The sequence below is a fragment of the Macaca mulatta genome, chromosome 2, assembly GCF_049350105.2.
Source record: "Macaca mulatta isolate MMU2019108-1 chromosome 2, T2T-MMU8v2.0, whole genome shotgun sequence".
NCBI lineage: Eukaryota > Metazoa > Chordata > Mammalia > Primates > Cercopithecidae > Macaca > Macaca mulatta.
The window spans coordinates 113,461,360-113,484,398 of record NC_133407.1 but is presented as its reverse complement, the minus strand read 5'-3'; the positions used below and the strand labels follow the sequence as shown (position 1 = coordinate 113,484,398).

General features: G+C 43.2%; 1 protein-coding gene across 39 annotated transcripts in view; it reads right to left on the bottom strand.

Moving 5' to 3' along the window:
* RBM6 (RNA binding motif protein 6) overlaps positions 1-23,039 on the bottom strand; it is a 124,131-nt gene that overhangs the window by 57,974 nt on the left and 43,118 nt on the right. For 27 of the 39 annotated variants that reach the window (XM_077992637.1, XM_077992658.1, XM_077992640.1 and 24 more), the window contains one exon: positions 14,304-14,377. The exons of the other annotated variants lie outside the window; for them this stretch is intronic. In XM_077992637.1, coding sequence (XP_077848763.1) covers positions 14,304-14,377 — 74 coding nt within the window. The remainder of the gene's footprint in view (positions 1-14,303; positions 14,378-23,039) is intronic. 39 annotated transcript variants of the gene reach the window in all.

Genomic DNA, 23,039 nt, shown 5'->3' with positions numbered 1-23,039 from the left:
AGTGCAGTGGCGAGATCTCGGCTCACTGCAACCTCCACCTCCAGGGTTCAAGTGATTATCATGCCCCAGCCTCTCAAGTAGCTGGGACTACAGACGCGTGCCACCATGCCCAGCTAATTTTTGTATTTTTAGTAGAGATGGGGTTTCACCATGAGGCCAGGGTGGTCTTGATCTCTTGACCTCGTGATCCACTTGCCTCGGCCTCCGAAAGTGCTGGGATTACAGGCGTGAGCCACCGTGTTCAGCCTATTCACTTTTTTTTTTTAAGACCTATAAAAACCTCACAGTGCCCAGGAGTGGAAGCTTTAGATGTTGCCCTACTTCTTGACCTTCAATCCCAGCACCTGACAAAGCCCAGTGGCAGACCTCTCGGAGACACTGACAAAGTAAATCCCAATCGCCTTCCATATACATCATCTACTCAACCCAGTGGAAATTCACACACCATCTACAGCAACCTTTAAGCATCTCCATCCAACCTCAGAGGAAGTGTCTGGTGGGAGGTCAAGTCAAATGATGTTCCTTTTTCAATGAGAAGAGATTGTAACTATTCAAAAATCTGCATTCAAATGTGCTAAAAAGAATCTGGGTGGGCCTGGCACTGTAGCGCACACCTGCAATATCAGCACTTTAGGAGGCTGAGGTGGGTAGATCACCTGATGTCGGGAGTTCGAGAGCAGCCTGACCAACATGGAGAAACCCAGTCTCTACTAAAAAATATAAAGTTAGCTGGGCGTGGTGGTGCATGGCTGTAATCGCAGCTACTTGGGAGGCTGAGGCAGAAAAATCACTTGAACCCGGGAGGGGGAGGCTGCGGTGAGCCGAGATCGCTCCATTGCACTCCAGCCTGAGCAACGAGAGCAAAACTCTGTCTCAAAAAACAAAAAAAAAAAAAGAAGAAGAATCTAGGTGAAAAGAACACAGGAATTTTTGCAACTTTTTCGTAAGTCTGTGATTTCGTAAGTCTGTAATTTTTTAAAAAAGTGATTTCGTAAAAAATCACTTTTTTAAAAAATTAGAATGGGCCAGGTGCGGTGGCTCACGCCTGTAATCCCAGCACTTTGGGAGGCCAAGGCGGGTGGATCACGAGGTCAGGAGACCTGGGCTCAAGTGATCCTCCCACCTCAGCCTCCTGAGTAGCTGAAACTACAGGCATCAGTCACTGTGACCAGCCCTCCTGATGCATTTTAAGACCATTTTACTCTAACTTTCTGACAAACTGATAGACAATCTTTTTGGGGGACTGGGGTAGGATGGAGGGTGGTAAATGAATCTGTACATTATTTTAGATCTGGACTCATTCCCATTTTGCTAGAACCCTACAAAAAAACTTTTTTTTTTTTTTTTTTTTTAGACAGTCTTGCTCTGTTGCCCAGGCTGGAGTGCAGTGGTGCAATCTCAGCTCACTGCAACCTCTACCTCCTGGGTTCAAGCAATTCTCCTGCCTCAGCCTCCCAAGTAGCTGGGACTACAGGAACACACCACCACGTCGGGCTAATTTTCGTATTTTTGGTAGACACAGGGTTTTGCCATGTTGGCCAGGCTGGTCTAGAATTCCTAACCTCAGGTGATCTGCCCGCCTCAGCCTCCCAAAGTGCTGGGATTACAGGTGTGAGCCACCCCGCCTGGCCTTAAAAAAAAGTTTCATACTAGATTTAAAGGCTTTTTAAAAAATTGAGATAAAATTCACATACTGTAAAATCCACTGTTTTAAAGTATATACAATTTAATGTATTTTAGTACATGCACAAGCTTGATCAACCACCATCACTATTTAATTCTAGAATATTTTTCTCATCCCAAAAAAGAGTCCCTGTATCAATCAGTTATCATTCTCTATCCTCTCCCGCCACTCCCCCAACTCCCCCCGGCCACCCTTGTGCCCAGTAACCACTACTCTACATTCTGTGATACGTCACCTTTTCTCCTACATGTTTTCCTTTGGAAATAGCATTTACAAAGATTAATCACAAATTTCACTTGACCACAGATTTTGGTAATATATACATCATTAGTACACAAAATTGGCATCACAAATCTCACCATGTGAGATTAAAACTAATTATTCTGGCTGGGCACCATTGTTCATGCCTGTAATCTCAGCACTTTGGGAGGCCGAGGCAGGTGGATCACCCGAGGTCAGGAGTTCAAGAGCAGCCTGGCCAACACGGTGAAACCCTTGTCGCTACTAAAAATACAAAAATTAGCCAGGTGTGGTGGCGTGCCTGTAATTCCAGCTACTTGGGAGGCAGAGGCAGGAGAATCACTTAAACTCAGGAGGCGGAGGTTGCAGTGAGCCAAGACTGCACCACTGCACTCCAGCCTGGGTAACAAGAGCAAAACTGTCTCAATAAATAAATAAATAAAAATAAAAAATAATTATTCTAGCCTGGGTACAGTGGCTCACACCTGTAATTCCAGCACTTTGTGAGTCTGAGGCAGTACTGCTTGAGTCCAGGATCAAAAGGCCAGCCTGGACAACACAGTAAGATCTCATCTCTACCTCCCCTCCACCCCCTCAAAATTAGCCTGGTGTGGTGGCGCACACCTGTAGTCCCAGCTATTCAGAAGGCTGAGGTGGGGAGGATGGCTTGAGCCCAGGAGGTTGAGGCTGCAGTGAGCCATGATTATGCCACTGCACTCCAGCTTGGGTGACAGAGCAAGACTCTGTCTCAATAAAATAAAATATAAAATAAATATTATTCTAGAAAAACTAATTATCAGTTCATCAATATACTTAACAAGAAATATGCATATAAAATCTATGCACTAGAGGATGAATGACAACACTTTAACACCTGTGGAAAAGGTGACATAAAGATATACTGTAACCTCCAAGTTCAACTTGAATGAAGAAGATGCCTAATAACACTCAATGTCACCTGCAGCCTACAAGAATTTTCTGATAAAAGAACTAACTGCAATGCTACCTGCAAAAACAACAGGCTGTTTACTGTAGGGAGGCAGGTATGGTCATGGTCTTCTGCCCTCAAATGGCTGAATGCTTGCGTACTCATTCCTTAGACACTTTACGACAGGTGCTACTCCAACTCTCTTGCTGTCTATCTAGAAATCCCGAGAGGTCCTGAACAAAAGCACTATGTGAAATGGCTGTCTAAAATCAAGCTGCCACCCAAAGCAGCAATGCCTGCCACCTTCAGCCAACTCTGAACCCCAAGAGGTGGATAAGGAGCCAAGGAAAAAGAGGAGTTGGTACAACCAAGCAGAGTCCAGTGTTAAGAATCACCCTTTACTACAGAGCACTTACCACATGCCAGTTATCATACTGACCATTTTACAAATAATACATACTCTAACCTCACAACTGCACTATGGCTGGTATTATAATTATCCTTTCATTTTACAGATGAGAAAACTGAGGTTCAGAAGTTACAAAAGAGAGGCCTGGCACAGTGGCTGTAATCCCAAAACTTTGAAAGGCCAAGGTAGGCAGATCACCTGAGGTCAGGAGTTCAAGTTCAGCCTGGCCAACATGGTGAAATCCCATCTCTACTAAAATACAAAAATTAGCTGGGTGTGGTGGGGCATGCCCGTAATCCCAGCTACTCGGGAGGCTGAGGCAGGAGAATCGCTTGAACTCAGGAGGTGGAGGTTGCAGTCAGCCCAAATCACACCACTGCCCTCCAGCCTGGGCAATAGAGCAAGATCCGCCTCAAAAAAGAAAAACAAAACAAAACAAAACAAAACAAAACAAAAAACAGTTACAAAAGAGTCAGGAGGTAATGAGGCCGGGCGCGGTGGCTCAAGCCTGTAATCCCAGCACTTTGGGAGGCCGAGACGGGCGGATCACGAGGTCAGGAGATCGAGACCATCCTGGCTAACACGGTGAAACCCCGTCTCTACTAAAAAATACAAAAAACAAGCCGGGCGAGGTGGCGGGCGCCTGTAGTCCCAGCTACTCGGGAGGCTGAGACAGGAGAATGGCGCAAACCCTGGAGGCGGAGCTTGCAGTGAGCTGAGATCCAGCCACTGCACTCCAGCCTGGGCGACAGAGCCAGACTCCGTCTCAAAAAAAAAAGAAAAAAAAAAAAAGAGTCAGGAGGTAATGAAGCTGAAATTCTAAATCTTTCTGTCCTATAAACCCTATACCATCTGAAAGTACAAAAGGTCATAAACCAAAGTTATAATCAAGATCACAAACTGAATCACGCCTTTGTACGACCCTTGAGCCAATGAGATGTGATAACACAGGAGCACAAGGTTAAAATATACAGGTATACGGCCGGGCGCGGTGGCTCACGCCTGTAATCCCAGCACTTTGGGAGGCCGAGGCGGGCGGATCACAAGGTCAGGAGATCGAGACCACGGTGAAACCCCGTCTCTACTAAAAATTACAAAAAATTAGCCGGGCGCGGTTGTGGGCGCCTGTAGTCCCAGCTACTCGAGAGGCTGAGGCAGGAGAATGGCGTGAACCCGGGAGGCGGAGCTTGCAGTGAGCCGAGATCGCGCCACTGCACTCCAGCCTGGGCTGGGCGACAGAGCGAGACTCCGTCTCAAAAAATAAAATAAAATAAAATAAAATAAAATAAAATATACAGGTATATTTCTAATTTAGAACAAGTTAAGAACTAAACTACTTTAATCCATAGAAATAAACCATGATTTGTGACAAAAATAATTATAAACCCATTGTAGGACATATATCAGAAGATTCCCTTAAAACTGCCAAATGATAAATGTTTATTTTTCAAATTGGAGAAAATTAAAATGAATTCAGTTTAGAGTACCTCTCATAATTAAAGAGCCTGAGATGTGGCAAATAATGGGCTGGTTATCAGAGCTTAGGGTGTTTTGCTTTGAGAGACAGCATCTCACTCTGTTGCCCAGGCTGGAGTGCAGTGGCACCATCACAGCTCACTTCAACCTTGAACTCCTGGGCACAATCGATCCTCCTACCTCAGCCTCCGGAGTAGCTAGGATTACAGGTGGGGACCACCATACCCAACTAATTTAGAACTTAGGATTTTAAAGCTACAGGCTAGATTTCCTACATGGCCTAACCATACTCCATGTGGTACTGTCTGTCTCCTACTCTTTCTCTTTAGAAAATTTAAGATTCTCATGGCTAGGGGTGGTGGCTTACACCTGTAATCCCAGCTCTTTGGGAGGCCGAGGCGGGCAGATCACGAGGTCAGGAGATCTAGACCACCCTCGCTAACATGGTGAAACTCCGTCTCTACTAAAAATACAAAAAAATTAGCCGGGCGTGGTGGCGGGCGCCTATAGTTCCAGCTACTCGGGAGGCTGAGGCAGGAGAATGGTGTGAACCCGGGAAGTGGAGCTTGCAGTGGGCCAAGATCGCGCCACTGCACTCCAGCCTGGGCAACAGAGCCAGACTCCGTCTCAAAAAAAAAAAAAAATAAGATTCTGTCTCGAAGGCTAAGGCAGCAGAAACTCTTACTAAGGGCCGGACATGGTAGCTCACTCCTGTAATCCCAGCACTTTGAGAGGCTGAGGTAGGTGGATCACTTTGACTTCAGGAGTTCGAGACCAGCCTACCTTCAACCTACAGATTATTGGTTTTGTTGCTTGGAATGCACACAATTTAAGTACTAAAGTGTTTCAGATAGTATTATGTCTTTACTACCAACTTAAGTTTCCAACAAACTAAGTTCTTCACCAATTTTTTCCATCATGGCCTCACAAATAGCATTCTCATCACTAAAAACATAAGCTTTCTCTGTTGCTCTTTTTTTTTTGAGGCACTATCTCTCATTCTGTCATCCAGGTTGGAGTGCAGTGGCACAATCACGGCTCACTGTAGATTTGACCTCCCAGCCTCAAGCGATCCTCCCACTTCAGCCTTCCAAATGGCAAAACCCTGTGCTACAAAAATACAAAAATTAGCCAGGCACGCATCTATAGCCACAGCTACTCAGGAGGCTGAGGCATGAGAGTGGCTTGAGCCCCAGAAATGGAGGTTGCAGTGAGCCGAAATCGCACCACTGCACTCCAGCCTAGGAGACAGAATGTGACCCTGTCTCAAAAAAAGAAAAAGAAGAAGAAAAAAAAACCTCCAACTAGGGGAGCCTGGAAGGAGTCCCCTGATAATCAGTATCAATCAACAGGCTAAATGAGAAGTACTGTTGATGGGGAAAAGAAAAAAAAAATCCTCCTAGGCACTGCCACCAAATCCTTTTTGTCATATACTCCATTAAGCCAAGACCAGAGCTGCTGTAACTTAAGACTTTGTTTCAGATGAGAAGTTGTTGTGATAACAACAAAGACACACTCAACGTTCACTCTGTGCCAGCCCTAGTTCTAATCACCTTACATGCATTAACTTATTTAATCCCTAGACGTATGTGAGAGTACATTAAAACACAGAGAGGTTAAGCCACTTGTTCAAGTACACCTTAGAAAGTGATGGAGCGGAAATGCAACCCCCAGTAGTCTGCTTCCAGAATATTATGTTATACTGCTACATTATACTGCTTCAAGTCATTGAGTCTCAATCACTGGGCTGGGTACAGTGGCTCTCACACGCGTAATCCCAGCACTCTGGAAGGCCGAGACGGGTGGATCACCTGAGGTCAGGAGTTCAAGACCAGCCTGGCCAACATGGTGAAAGTACGTTTCTACTGAAAATACAAAAATTAGCCGGGCATGGTGACACATGCCTGTAATCCCAGCTACTCGGGAGGCTAAGGCAGGAGAATCGCTTTAACCCAGGAGGCAGAGGTTGCAGTGAGCACCTCTGCGCTACAGCCTGGGCGACACAGTGAGACTCCATCTCAAAAAAAAAAAAAAAAAAAAAAAAGTCTCAATCAGTGGATATATAGCCAAAATGTGTAATCAAGTCATCAATCCTTAAATTCACTTTTTTTTTTTGAGATAGAGTCTCGCTTTGTTCCCCAAGGTGGAGTACAGTGGCGCGATCTTGGCTCACTGTAAGCTTCGCCTCCCGGGTTCACGCCATTCTCCTGCCTCAGCCTCCCAAGTAGCTGGGACTACAGGCGCCCACCACCATGCCCGGCTAATTTTTTGTATTTTTAGTAGAGACGGGGTTTCACTGTATTAGCTAGGATGGTCTCGATCTCCTGACCTCATGATCCGCCCACCTCGGCCTCCCAAAGTGCTAGGATTACAGATGTGAACCACCATGCCCGGCCTAAATTCACTTTTAATTTTCTTGAATACCCCAACTCTCTTGAGAGCAAGACTTCAATAATCCTTGGTTTGTACTCATTAATTGTTGTAATATTTTTTCTAGTTAGGATATGAACCTATATACTCATTTTAGAATGCAGTTCCCCATGTTTCTACTACTACTCTACTGAGGGTGATCAGGAAAAAGTACTGAAATTGAAGTTTCCAGGAAGAATGGCATGATTCAAGCCATAAGTTACACAATTGAGCTCTGGCTAGGAAGCCGGATACTCCTCAATGAAGTGTTTTTGGGGTGACAGTTGTTTAGGTAACACTACAACCTTCAACCTACAGATTGGTTTTGTTGCTTGGAACGCACACAATTTAAGTACTAAAGTGTTTCAGATAGTATTATGTCTTTACTACCAACTTAAGTTTCCAACAAACTAGGTTCTTCACCAATTTTTTCCATCATGGCCTCACAAATAGCATTCTTATCACTAAAAACATAAGCTTTCTCTGTTGCTCTTTTTTTTTTTGAGGCACTATCTCTCATTCTGTCATCCAGGTTGGAGTGCAGTGGCACAATCACGGCTCACTGTAGATTTGACCTCCCAGGCTCAAGCGATCCTACCACTTCAGCCTTCCAAATAGCTGGGACAATAGGCATGTGCCACCACACCTAGCTAATTTTTAACGAGGTCTCGCTACGTTACCCAGGCCTGGACTCAACTCCTGGGCTCAAGTGATCCTCCTGTCATAGCCTCCAAAAGTGCTGGGAATACAGGTGTGAGACATCACACCTGGCTTCCCCATTGCTCTAATTTTAATCACAAGGACAGACCACATTTGAGATTTGGCTTCCTACACATACCTTCAAAAACACTCTTGTATTTTCAACAACCCAAACTCTCTTAATTTTGTTGATACACACACACACACAAAAACACTATTTCATAAAACTTCATGTATTCCATAGCCTTCATTCCTCACACCAGAAAAAGTCAATGTTTAAAGGAATTTTCACATCAGATGATAACAGAACCCTTTTTCTTTGCACTTTAGAAAGACTGATAGTGTCATACAAAAAGGTGAGTAAGGCTGGGCGCGCTGGCTCATGCTTATAATCCCAGCACTTTGGGAGGTCCAGGTGGGAGGATCACTTGAGGTAAGGAGTTCAAAAGCAGCCTGGGCAACACAGAAAGATCCCATCTTTATGAACAGATTTTTTTCTTTAATTAGTCGAACATGGTGGCAGGTGCCTGTAGTCCAGCTACTCAGAAGGCTGAGGTGAGAGGATTGCTTAAGCCCAGGAGTTTAAAGCTGCAATGAGCTCTCCACCTGAGTACCACTGCACTCCAGCCTGAGTAACAAAATAAAACCCTAAGTCTCCAAAAAATAAAAATTTAAAAATAGTCCAGGCATTGTGGCTCACACCTGGAATCCTAGTGCTTTGGGAGGCCGAGATGGGTAAATTGCTTGAGTCCAGGAGTTCAAGATCAGCCTTGGGAATGTGGCAAAACCCTGTCTCTACAAAAAATAAAAATAAAAAAGATTAGCCAGGTGTGGTGGTGGTAGTTCCAGCTACTAAAGAGAACTGAGTTGGAAGGATCACTTCAGCACAGTAGATTGAAGCTGCAGTGAGCCATGATCGCACCACTACACTTCAGCCTGGGTGACAGAAGGAGACCTTGTTTCCAATAAGATAAGAAAAGAAAAAAGAAAAAAGGACAGGACAGGGCAGGAAAGGAAAGGAGAAGAGAAAAAGGAGAGAAAAAAAGAAAAAGGAAAGGAAGGAAAGGAAAGGAAAGGGAAAAGGAAAGGGAAAGGGAAAGGGAAAGGGAAAAGGAAAGGAGAATAAAAATTTCAGAGAAATAAGGCCAGGCGCGGTGGCTCAAGCCTGTAATCCCAGAACTTTGGGAGGCCGAGGCGGGTGGATCACAAGGTCAGGAGATCGAGACCATCCTGGCTAACATGGTGAAACCCCGTGTCTACTAAAAATACAAAAACTTTAGCCGGGCGTGGCAGCGGGCGCCTGTAGTCCCAGCTACTCGGGAGGCTGAGGCAGGAGAATGGCATGAACCTGGGAGGTGGAGCTTGCAGTGAGCCGAGATCATGCCACTGCACTCCGGCCTGGGCAACAGAGCGAGACTCCGTCTCAAAAAAAAAAAAAAAAAAATTTTTTTCAGAGAAATACATACGTCTCCCAGAGTTATCTTCTATAAGGGCACTTTAGTGACTAATTTGGCCAAATAAGTACAGACAACAAGCATCACACCAGCATATTTGAGAAAATAAAATGTTAATTCCTGCATATCAAATGCCAACAGTCTGAGAGGGCTAGTACTCACAACTGGGCAACCACTGAAAGGGATTAACATTTTAACACAATACTTCTTACTCCCCTCCCCAAGTCCCAGTGCAATGGCACACAAAGCAGGAGATAATACGTACCCTCAATCTCCCAGAGACTTGACAACAAAGAAAGCCAAGGGCATATGACAGGGCTAGAAATACACTTTGCAGGAAGGGTGGAATGAAAGGCTCTGCCTGACAGTGTTTGCTGGCTGCCCCCTTCTCCTAGATGGAAATGGTGATGGTATAGGCTAACAGATTCATACATTCTTATTTCCCCAGACAGACAGCTGTTGCCTAAGTGATACCCTGGTGGGTCACCACAGCCACAAAGCTCAGTACTGCTGCAGAGCATTCTACTGTTTGACAGCTTGATACAGGCACTGGGAAAAGGCTAGAGGGACCGTGGTTATCATCTTGAGCAACTTCACGAAGGCACACCTACCCAACAATATTTGACAAAGCAAGCTAGCAGAAAGTTCCTTTATTTCCATCCCCTAGGCCTACAAGTACCCAGCAATGAAATAAAAGACATTTCACATCAAGTGTCAGGATAGCAAAGAGTTACAAAAAACTCAACCCAAAGTACTTTGGAGTAACCTTCTCAGAGGCACACACACACTCAGGCTCTAAGAGTTGCCAAGCAGACCGTGGTGACTCAGAATCTGTACCAATTTGGTCTGTAAGTAAAACTGGGGGAAAAGATAGACAGAGACTTTTTTTTTTTTAATTTAGACAGGGTCTTACTGTTTGCCCCATGCTCATTTCAAACTCTTGAGCTCAAGTGGTCCTCCTGTCTCAATCTCCCAAAGTGGTGGGATTATAAGCTTGAGCCAGTGCCCGGCCTACAAACACATTTTATCTTCCACAGATATTTACTTTATCTTTTTATTTATTTATTTATTTATTTATTTATTTATTTATTTAATTTTATTTTTTTTTTGAGACAGAGTCTTGCTCTGTCAGCAGGCTGGAGTGCAGTGGCGTGATCTTGGCTCACTGCAACCTCCACCTCCTGGATTCAAGCAATTATCCTGCCCCAGCCTCCCGAGTAGCTGGGACTACAGGCATGCGCCACCACGCCTGGCTAAATTTTTTGTATTTTAGTAGAGACAGGGTTTCATCTTATTGGTCAGGATGGTCTCGATCTCCTGACCTCGGGATCCGCCCGCCTCAGCCTCCCAAAATATTTACTTTATTCACCCTGAGGAGTCAGGACTTCTTCCCTCACATTCTTTTTTTCTTTTTTTTTTGAGACGGAGTCTCGCTCTGTCGCTCAGGCTGGACTGCAGTGGCCAGATCTCAGCTCACTGCAAGCTCCGCCTCCCGGGTTTACGCCATTCTCCTGCCTCAGCCTCCCGAGTAGCTGGGACTATATGCGCCCGCCACCTCGCCCGGCTAGTTTTTTGTATTTTTTAGTAGAGACGGGGTTTCAACATGTTAGCCAGGATGGTCTCGATCTCCTGACCTCGTGATCCGCCCGTCTCAGCCTCCCAAAGTGCTGGGATTACAGGCTTGAGCCACCGCGCCCGGCCAGCCTCACATTCTTATGTCTCTCATAAGATTGTTTACTATGTCGTAAGGAGCTTAATCCACATCCATTTCCTTAAAGAATTAGTTTTAATAAACTTCAGATATAAAAATAAATTTATTTTCTTAGAATTATAATTGGAGGCCAGGCACAGGGGCTCATGCCTGTCATACCAGCACCTTGGGAGCCCAAGGCAGGCAAATCACCTAAGGTCTGGAGTTCAAGACCAGCCTGGCCAACATGGTGAAACCCCATCTCTACTAATAATACAAAAGTTGGCAGGACATGGTAGCTCACCACCTGTAATCCCAGCACTTTGGGAGGCCAAGGCAGGTGGATCACCTGAGGTCAGGAGTTGGCCAACATGGTGAAACCCCGTCTCTACTAAAAATACAAAAATTAGCCAGATGTGGTGGCGGACACCTGTAATCCCAGCTACTGAAGAGGCTGAGGCAGGAGAATCACTTGAACCCAGGAAGTAGAGGCTGCAACGAGTTGAGATCGTGCCATTGCACTCCAGCCTGGGCAACAGAGCGAGACTCCATTTCAAAAAAAAAAGAAAAAAAAATTTACCCAAGCGTGGTGGTGTACACCTGTAGTCCCAGCTACTGGGGAGGCTGAGACAGCAGGATCTCTGGAACCCGGGCGGTTAAGATTGTAGTGAGCCAAGATTACACCACTGCACTCCAGCCTGGTTGGACTCTGTCTCACACACACACACACAAAATTTATAATTGGAAATTACTTGACATGTGGAAGAGGGTAAGAGAAAGAAAGAAGGACATCGAATTTCAAACTAATTCAAATGCTACCAAGTGCAGGGTACTATAGTAAGTGTTCTGGATACATTATTCACCATGAGTCACAACTCAAATGTATGTCACTCCTCAAGAAGTTTCCCTGACTACCCCTCTAAAATTGCCACCATGATGCATTCTCCTGATACCCTGCTTCGTTTTCTTTACAGCATTCAGCTATCAGTTATTACATTGAGTACTTAGTACAGAGGCAAAGGACTTAATCACTATTCACTGATAAGAACAAGTTGCTTATGAATTAATGAGTGTTCTCAAAATCAGACAGATTGTCAGAATAGGATCCATCGTAAGCACACAGATTGGAAGCTTTTTTCTTCTCTTCAAAATTGGCATGTAGCAGTTTCTGACACGTGATTAGTACAGTTGTCCCTTGGTGTCCATGGGAGATTGGTTCCAGGACCCACAAGGACACAAAAATCTCAGGATGCTCAAGTCCCTTATATAAAATCATATGGTATTTGCATACAACCTACACACATCCTCCAATATACTTTAAACCATCTCTAAATTACTTATAATATCTAATACCTAATAAAGACTATATAAATAGTTAACTGTACTTTTTTGTTTGTTTTTTGAGACAGGGTCTCGCTCTGTCACCCCAGGCTAGAGTGCAGCAGAGTGATCACAGCTCACTGCAGTCTCAATCTGGGCTCAAGTAATCCTCTCATCTTAGCCTCCCAAGTTGATAGGACTACAGGTTCACGTCACCACACTTGGCTACATTTTTCACTTTTATTTTTTGTAGAGATGGAGTCTCCCTATGTTGCCCAGGCTGGTCTCGAACTCCTGGCCTCAAGCAGTCCTCCCATCTGGGCCTCCCAAAATGTTGGGATTACAGAGGTAAGCTACCACTCCTGGCCTGTATTATTTTTTATTGTTGTATTATTAATGTATCTTTTTCCTGAATATGTTCAATCAGCATTTGGTTGAATCTATGGGTGTGGAACCTGTGGACAGAGTGTCAACTGTATTTGGTAAGTGATTCAGTGATGGACACTGAACAAATGGTCAATGAGAACCCTCTTAAATCTAGGGTATATGGTCCTAAGCCCGTCATTCTCTAAGGATCTGATAAGCTTAGACTACTGACAAGGTAAGGACACAACAAAAGTCTTCTCTAATGAGTGCTTGCTCCCAAAGCATTTACAGCATGTCATTTCCATACCCATAAGAGGAGAACTTGGCCAAGAAGAGAAAAGTACGTATAATGAGCCACACTGAGTTAAACAAAGCTGAACAAAGCATCAGGCTACAGAAGGAGAAGAGTTCTCATGTAATAACTACTCTTCTCTGGCAGAGCCTTCTTTTAAGATTCTGGGCCTGGCTGGGCACAGTGGCTCATGCCTGTAATCCCAGCACTCTGGGAGGCCAAGGCAGGCGGATCACTTGAGGTCAGGAGTTCGAGACCAGTCTGACCAATGTGGACAAACCCCATCTCTACTAAAAATACAAAACTAGCCGGGCATGGTGGCACATGCCTGTAATCCCAGCTACTCAGTAGGTTGAGATAGAAGAATCGCATGAACCAGGGAGGCGGAGGTTGCGGTGAGCCGAGATCGCACCATTGCAATCCAGCCTTGGCAACAAGAGCAAAAAAAAAAAAAAAGATTCTGGGCCCACTGTATTCACACTATTAAGTACAGGCAGTGGATACATTTAAAAAAAAAAAAAATCAAACTACATTCCTGTTTCTTTTCCTACTTTACAGACGGAGGAACTGAAACAACTCGAAGAAAACAACTTTCCCCAAGGAAACACCGTAACAGGAAGGATTCTACCCATTTATAAATTCCTCCCAAAACTACCAGGCAGGGTTCAATTAAAGACATAGATGAAAAATCTAGGTGGCAAGCTGAATCACTCCAGATAGTTCAAACGTAAGGTGAGTACAGATTCTGATTCATCAGCTCTGACTATACGCAGCCAAGGACTTGAGTATGCAACTCCAACTGGCTAAGAACAATGATGAATGCAATAGACACCAACAATCCACTCCTCTCTCTTCCCTGATAGCTCTCTTTTGGAAGTAGTCCCTGCAGGCAGGACCTGATGCCATAGGAGTCACCATCTGAGGTCTTCACCCTAGGTCTGGGTGTAACTACTGACCTAGAATTTCCGTGCTAGGCAGATCCTTGGGGTCACAGACAATCAAGGATCATTCTTTGCATCAGGATTACCATCTCAGTTACACTCCAAGAGGAAACACTCCAGATGTGTCATTTTTCCCCCCCCAACTATTGTCTTTGGAATCTAATCCAAAAGCAACTGGGCTCTAGCTTTTAAAATGCACTCTGTGCCCATTAAGTTTTCTAGAGAAAGCTTTCCAGCCTTTTTAAAGATTTTCCTCACAATTGATGGTTGGAATGCAGTATGCTCCAAAGATAGACTTCTTGTACCTTTCCAAAGTGAAATCATTTGAAACCCTCCCTCCCCATATATAAAAAAATATATCCTTCCAGCATCATTTGACCGAAGTATAAAGCAACCTGGTTGGCCTCCATGCATCCGATGGCATCTTCCAAGAGTGAAAACTCCACGCAGACATAGCCATAGTCGTAACCTGGGGACAGCATTTAAATACAGACGGGAGTGGTGTTAGTGCCTTGCAAACACAAAAGACACACTTAAATCCCCTGTTTCTGAACCCCTTAAACACAAGCCCTCCCAACTAACCCGTCCCCCCCCTACACTAAGTAAAGTTGCTACCCCAAATAGAAAAAAGTACTGAAGGAAAGTCTCGATGTTTCTGGACTTTGAGATTCATTCCAAAATAGTCTTTTCTATTAACCAAGAAGATCCTTTGCCCTCTTTAGCACTGGTGATCTGGTGAAGGTACCCCAGAATTGGGTAATCCCACAGAGAGTTCATGTGGGGACCCGAAACATTTTAACCACAGGCTAAATCTTTCAGAAAAACAAAGTCGACAAGAGCAAGAAAGTATCTAGAAAAAAAAAAAGTATCCCGAAAGAAAAAAAGCAAATATCCCCAGGCTATGCTAATAGTCACCACTTTTCAAGCAGAAACCACCTTCAAAGACAGAAGTGCTGACAGACTGAGGCAACTATTCTGTTTGGATACCACAGGAGGCTTCTGGTTGGCAGGGGACAGACCATTTCAGGTCTCCTCTTTCTTTCCTTGTTTCAACTCAAGTCATAAACCAGCTAAAATCTTTATAAAAGGAAGAAGGTGTAAAAGCATAAATAAGTACAAATAACTGTGTCCAAATTTGTGCTTATGCACAAAGACTGGTGGTGGGGCAAGCTGGGAGAAAGACAGTAGTTGTTAGCAATCAATACATGTTTAAGAATTGTACAAACCATTAGAGCTATAAAATACCCTTCACCTTACTCCTAAGCAAGTGTCACTTGCAGCACTTTGGGAGGCCAAGGCAGGCGGATCACCTGAGGTCCTATGATCCACGAGACTGGGAAGTCCTGGGATTTATAGGTTGCTGAACTCGAATCTAACCAGTTCCTGTAATTTCCCTGATACTGCCACCATGTGACTACAAAAATAAACTTGTCAATGCAATGCTCCCCATGTGGTTTCCATGCTTCCTCCACTGCCTCAGAGGATAAAGAAGCTCATCTCTAAGAATGACACTGTGTAAATGGAACAGCAAGAAAAAGATGTGATGTTCAGATGAGAAACAAAACTCAGGCAAAGAAAAACACAAAACCCTATGATAATTTTGACCACAAAGTATATATAACCATAGGAAACTGATATCACTGAATCAATGTATCAAAGATCAATAAAACTAGAGCAATAGAAAGTATAAGTTTAAAAACATACCACATTTGGTGAAATGAGTTAAAATTCCTTGTCACATGAAATGAATGGCTTTAAAATGTTTTACTACTAATAATAAACTTTGATTTTAGACTTGTTAAATACTCCAAGTTCACTATGAAACATTACAATGGTATGGGTTGATCCTTGCTTCGAGTTTCAGAAAATGACTAGGAAGAAGAAAAACAATCTACTAGAAACCTCAGCACTACTGTAGGATGAGAAACAGATTTTCTAATCTACTTTCACGACTTTGACCAACATGGATTAAAACTAACCCCTCCAAACTTACCACAAAATCAGTCTCCTCTGCTTAATAACTCTGAAGAAATAAAAGTACTTTAGAGAAACAGCGTGCATATCCTATTAACAATGGAAACTGTTTTGTTACTTAATTCCTTTCAAGTGAATCTTCTTGGTCAAACTCAGTGAACTCCTAATACATAAATCACTCTGCATTTTATAAACAATTCTGAATATTCTTGGGAAACATTATAGAATAACAGAAGGAACTAAGACACCTGTTAGCACCAAATATCCACTGCAAACACTCAAATGTATGTCCACAATCAGAAAGGGTTAGCCACGGAACAAGCAGGTGTACTCTCGAGTGTGTTGATTACTTCTACAGAACATATCAGTGGAGTACCCAGATGTGTGGAAAGCAACCCTCCCCATAGCTGCCCGGATGAAAAACATAGGGAACAAACACCAAAACTGGCAAAGCTCTAAGTTTCCTTTCTGTGCTTAAAGAAGTAACTACTGTGGCCCAGAGACGCACACAGAAACTGTGGACAGAGAGAGAAAAGATTCATGACAATGTTCATACTTTGCTAAAGGACAAGTAGACACTGGGAAGAAAAAGATACAGAAAACATTATGGGAATCTAATATAGCATTTCTAGACATCAACCCTGCAATACCGTATGTTGACAACATACTTCAGATTTAATATTATATTCACAAGCCCAACACTAAATTTATTCTGACTGAAACTTTAGCTATCAAACAAGAACAGAAATTTAAGGTTTAACTATACTGTCTAAAACGTTTACAAAAAAAAAAAAGGTATTTTGTGTGTTCAAGACTCATGGTTGTGCCATAAGGATTTTCAGCAATTAGAAAAATAGACAATGAAAGTAAGTAATATTTACATAGAACTTGTTGGTTCAAGATTTTATTCTAAATACTTTGTATATACTGATTTAATATTCACAATACTATCTTATGAGGTAAATATTATTAGCCTGATTTTAGCCATGGAGAAGAAGGCAAAGAAAGGATAGATAAATTGGTCAAAGTAACCAAGTAAATACCAATACTGAGTTTTAAATGCAGTCCAGATTCAAGTTGATGTTTTTAACCACTACACTCTAGCCTCTCACTCTTCAACAAGATCACAGACTAACTTAAATAATCTTAATTCTAAACTCTACAAGCTCAGTTACAGAAAGAGTCCCATATGCCTGAAAACATACATCTATGCCCCTGTTAATAAGCCTAGTTAAGAAATATTCAACTTAGCAGCATAACAGTTGCTTCTATTTTAAAATATCTATGGCAGAACTATTGTGAGTAGACCTGAGTATGCAAATTAGAAAGCATTCTCAGGAGCTGATTATACCAGTTCCCAAAATTCTTCTGAAAAGATGAAAACTAAAATGTCCCGTTATAAATGACGGCTACAAAAATTGTATAGCAATATGGAAAGATACTTGATATAGTATATTTTAAGAGCCTTAAAAATGAACATACCCTTATGGATAATTATGTAAAATGTATATAGGAAAAAGGACTGGAATTAAATTGCATCTAACTCAGGGGTTAAAGACAAAAGTCAGCATGTGAGATAAAAACCATGCACTGTCAAAATCATACTTGAAGACCCCAAGGTGAAGAACAACATACCATCTTTCAATTTAGGTAAGTCCAACATTGCCAGTTTGTCCTCCAGCGCTGCAACAAATCACTTTTCCTTTGGTTGACACCAGATGAAGAGGTTGGCTTGCATTTAAGGGCCATAAGGTATGAAAATATATTGCTTTAAATAACAGAATCACAGCCAGCACAGTGAATGCCCACTCAGAGAAACTTAGAAAAGGAAACAAACTGAAGCCACAAGCAAGTCTCATCCCCACTGCCCAGGCTCACTCCAGGAGTGAGAAAACAGGGTGTGGGAAGTGGGGAGGGGATACAGTTCAAATGAGCACAGGTGGACATACAAAAATCAGAAAATTCACATAATGCAACACAACTGCATACCAAAATGATTACAGTGGTTGTATTGCTGTAGTGGGATAATCAGGGATTTTTTTTCTTTATTTCCCAAATGTAATTTTACAATTCACAGAAAAGGCACAGAAGATATTCTACCCAGAGACCTAAACATTCTGCCCACCAACCCTGAGATCAGAATTGCTAGGAACCATATGGAATCATCAAGATGGTAAACTCAGTGTTAACCTTCTCATGGACAGATTTATTTTTACCAATGAGAGTAACAAAAAATCTACTTTATTACCCTTTTCTTCCACTGTCACGTGCTGGAAAGAAGGATGGAGGGTCTTTGTGCTTATTTATATGACTATTACAAAACATAGCTAACTAAATTTTCTAACCTAAATTTACAGATCTCATAGAAATGTGAATACTCCTTATACTTTTCTTTTTTTTTTGAGACGGAGTCTTGCTCTGTCATCCAGGTTGGAGTGCAATGGCACACAATCTCAGCTCACTGCAACCTCTGCCTCTTGGGCTCAAGCAATTCTCCTGCCTCAGCCTCCTGAGTAGCTGGGACTACCACACCCAGCTAATTTTTGTATTTTTAGTAGACACGGAGTTTCGCCATGTTGGCCAGGATGGTCTCAATCTCCTGACCTCATGATCCGCCCGCCTCGGCCTCCCAAAGTGCTGGGATTACAGGCGTGAGCCACCGCACCTGGCCGGTTTAATTTTTTAAAATGGGCTGGGCGCAATGGCTCACATCTGTAATTCCAGCACTTTGGGAGTCTGAGGCAAATGGATCACTTGAGGTCAGGAGTTCAAGATCAGCCTGGCTAACATGGTGAAACCCTGTCTCTACCAAAAAAAAAAAAAAAAATTACCCAGGCATGGTGGCGGGTGCCTGTAATCTCCGCTACTCAGGAGGCTGATGCAGAAGAATCACTTGTATCTGGGAGGTGGAGGTTGCCAGTGAACCAAGACCGTGCCACTGCAGTCCAGCCTGGGAGACAGAGTCAGACTCCATCTCAAAATAATAATAATAATTTTTAAAAATGAAAATACAACGTTTTCTACACATAGCACAATGTACTGAACTGAGACTAAGAACAATCAATTATGAATTATACCAGCAAGGTATAAGTACCAATCAGTGGGCTGTTAACGTTTTTGCTGAAACTTTGAATATTCTCTGTACTTATGAAAACACCTTTAAGAAATCAATATTTACATGACTTAACCAATTTTCAAAAAGGTTTTTTAAAATTGATATAATTTACCACGCATGGTGGCTCACTATATAATTCCAGCACTTTGGGAGGCTGAGGCGGGAGGATCACGAGGTCAGGAGATCGAGACCATCCTGGCTAACACGGTGAAACCCCGTCTCTAATAAAAATACAAAAAATTAGCTAGGCGTGGTATGGTGGCATGCACCTGTAGTCCCAGCTACTTGGGAGGCCAAGGCAGAAGAATCGCTTAAACCCGGGAGGCGGAGGTTGTAGTCAGCCGAGATCATGCCATTACACTCCAGCCTGGGGAATGGAGCGAGACTCCGTCTCAAAAAAAAAAAAAAAAAAAAAAAAAATACAGAATACAAAAATTAGCCAGGCCTACGTAGTGGTATGCACCTGTAATCCCAGGTACTCGGGAAGCTAAGGCAGAAGAATCGCTTGAACCCAGGAGGCAGAGGTTGCAGTGAGCTGAGATTGCACCACTGCACTTCAGCCTGGGCAAGAGTGAAACTTCATCTCAAAAAATAAATAAATAAATAAATAAAAATTGACATAATTCACATACCAAAAACTCATTCTTAAAAGAGTAAATACATACAATTCAGTGATATATTGACAAAGTAGTGCAACCATCACCACTATCTAGTCCTAAGAAGGCTTACATTTAAATCAGACAGAAGACCTAAGAGATAACCTAAGCAAGAAACATGGAACCACGCAAAAATTAATTTACACTGCAAGGGTACAGAATGTAACCTAGAAACGGTGAGCAGCATAGGTCTCATCAGATGTTCTGTTGCAAGCAGAAGGTTAAAGGCAAAAGCCAATGTCAATGTATTTTTAAATCCTGTAAACAGTTTTTATAGATGGCCTCTATCTGGTGCTCATTTAAGGTAACTGTATAAATAAACTCCCCTGCCTAGACTGAAGCTGGGAGTCAAGCAGCCCCTGCACTATACAAGCTGAGTAATGACCCTTTTCTTCTTGCCACTCTAGCAGAAGTACCTCTTCAGTGACTTCTAGCTACCAAAAGGCACAGGAAGCCCTATACAGCCTTATCAAACCTGGAAGACTCAGCCAAAGCTACCTGAGCATTTGGCAAAAGAGGTAAGTGAGGACACAGAAGCCAACAGCAATTCTATCTAAAGAAGGGTGAGAGAACTCGGCAAGGCAGTGGAACTGACAGAGGGCTGTAAACAGAGTTCAAACACCTTCCCCAACCTCAGAGAGGCAAATTCCATCTCAGCTAAATGGTTTTGAGGAAGAGAATATAACCTGTCTGTGTCTCAAAACTGGTAAGTGGTATCCTCTTCCTCAGAGCCATTTAGCTGAGATGCCAGAAGATGCAAAATCTGGAAACTTCTTTAATTAGTATCTGTCTTCTTGGCTTTATCAACTGCCGAGATTTCTGCGCTCAGGACCATGTCCTTGTCAACAAACAGTAAGGCTGACTACAAGATTTCTGCCTTGAAAATTTATATGTTACATTATGTTACGTTACGATGTGATGTGATGTGATGTGATGTGATGTGATGTGATGTGATGTGATGTGATGTGATGTTCAGACAGGGTCTCACTCTGTCATCCAGTCTGGAGTGCAGTGGTGTGATCTCAGCGCACTGCGACCTCTGCCTCAGCCTCCCAAGTAGCTGGGATTATAGGCATATACCACCAGCCCGGCTAGTTTTTGTATTTTTAGTAGAGATGGGGTTTTGCCATGTTGACCAGGCTGGTCTGTAACTCCTGGCCTCAAGTGATCCACCCACCTCGGCCTCCCAAAGTATTGGGATTATAGGCATGAGCTACCATTTTATTTTACATTCACCATTTTATTTTTTTGAGACAGGGTCTCTCTCTGTTGCCCATGCTGGAGTGCAGTGGCATGATCTTGGCTCACTGCAACCTCCACCCTCATCTCCCTAGCTCAACTGATCTTCCTGCTTTAGCCTCCTAAGTAGCTGGGACTACAGGTATGCACCACCATGTCCAGCTAATTTTTTTGTATTTTTTTGGAGAGATGGAGTTTCACCATGTTGCCCAGGGTGGTCTCGAACTCCTGAGCTCAAGCGATTCACTGGCCTCGGCCTTCCAAAGTGCTGGGATTACAGGTATTTCCCACTGTGCCCAGCGGGAAATTTTAAAAATAAAATAAATAAGCCAAATCCCAGGTCATTCCAAAAATGACCAAATTAACCCTTGTTCCAGAACCTCTCTCACCAGGGTCACCTGATCCCTGCAGCACTGAATCACAGATTCTTCCCTAGGCCAGCCAACAAAAATTAGCTGGGGCCGGGCGCGGTGGCTCACGCCTGTAATCCCAGCACTTTGGGAGGCCGAGATGGGCGGATCACGAGGTCAGGAGATTGAGAACATCCTGGCTAAAATGGTGAAACCCCGTCTCTACTAAAAATACAAAAAATTAGCTGGGCGAGGTGGCGGGCGCCTGTAGTCCCAGCTACTTGGGAGGCTGAGGCGGGAGAATGGTGTGAACCCGGGAGGTAGAGCTTGCAGTGAGCCGAGATCGCGCCACTGCACTCCAGCCTGGGCAACAGAGCAAGACTCTGTCTCAAAAAAAAAAAAATTAGCTGGGCGTGGTGGTGGGCACCTGTAATCCCAGCTACCAGGGAAGCTGAGGCAGGAGAATTGAACTCAGGAGTCGGAGGTTGCAGTGAACTGAGATTGCACCACTGCACTCCAGCCTGGGTGACTGAGGGAGACTCTGTCTCAAAAAAATTAAAAAATAGGCCAGACATGGTGGCTCACATCTGTAATCCCAGCACTTTGGGAGGCCAAGGCAGGTGGATCCCCTGAGCTCGGGAGTTCGAGACCAGCCTGGCCAACATGATGAAACCCCATCTCTACTACAAAAATACAAAAAATTAGCTGGGTGTGGTGGCAGGAGCCTGTAATCCCAGCTACTTGGGAGGATGAGGCAGGAGAATCGCTTGAACCCAGGACGCAGAGGCTATAGTGAGCCGAGATCATGCCACTGCACTCCAACCTGGGCAACAAGAGTGAAACTGTCTCAAAAAACAAAAAATTTACATTAACCACTCATGGTGGTACACGCCTGTAGTCCCAGCTACTCAGGAAGCTAAGGTGACAGGACTGCTTGACAGGAGGTCAAGGGCAGCCTGGGCAACAAAGCAAGACCTTGTCTCTACTTAAAAAAAAAAAAAAAAGAAAAAAGAAAAAAAGAAAAGAAAGAAATGCAGAAGGTATAGGGCCTTTGCTACAATGTCACTTTCAGTAGACCCAAAATGCCAGGCAGCAGACCAAGTGACTGACCTAGTCATTGCAAACACCCACTTTCCAAGAATTTTCCTTTTCAAGAATGCAGAAACTGACCATTCACCACAAGAACACTGATAGACTAAAGCAAGATATTGCTTCTTCCTACTAACACCACCTTGGTAATCCTGTAACTTTGTGACATTAATTAATAAACCAGTACTAAAGTAATTCTGTAGCACTTCAGTTACTATAATTTCTTTCTATGTTTGAGCCTTATTAGGAAACATAATCCAGAAGCTATATCATTTTTGCTTAAATGATATTAAATCCCTTTGGAAAAATATCACAGCAAGCTTATATACTACGTACTATGCAAATAAACCTAAAAATCAAAAGCAATTCTGCCTGCATTAATATGTCACAGAAACACTGTGTGAATGAGAAGACCTACAACCATTCCAAGATTTCTGGAGGAAGTGTACTATATATAAACAGAAAAAACAACTAAGTTATATGTCCTTAGTTACATATAACTGAAGTCATAAGATAGTACCAACACTACTATAGCTCCTCCTGCTATGCAGAGCAGGAGAACTGATATTAGGTAGGCAAGGCATGTGATCAGCATTGGCTCCTAAAGCACATAAGCATTAACTCTGTCTACTTACAGAAGGTCCACTTGCTAATTAAGTCACTTTTAAACTATGCAAAAGTTCAAGAATAAAGAATCTAAACAGTTTA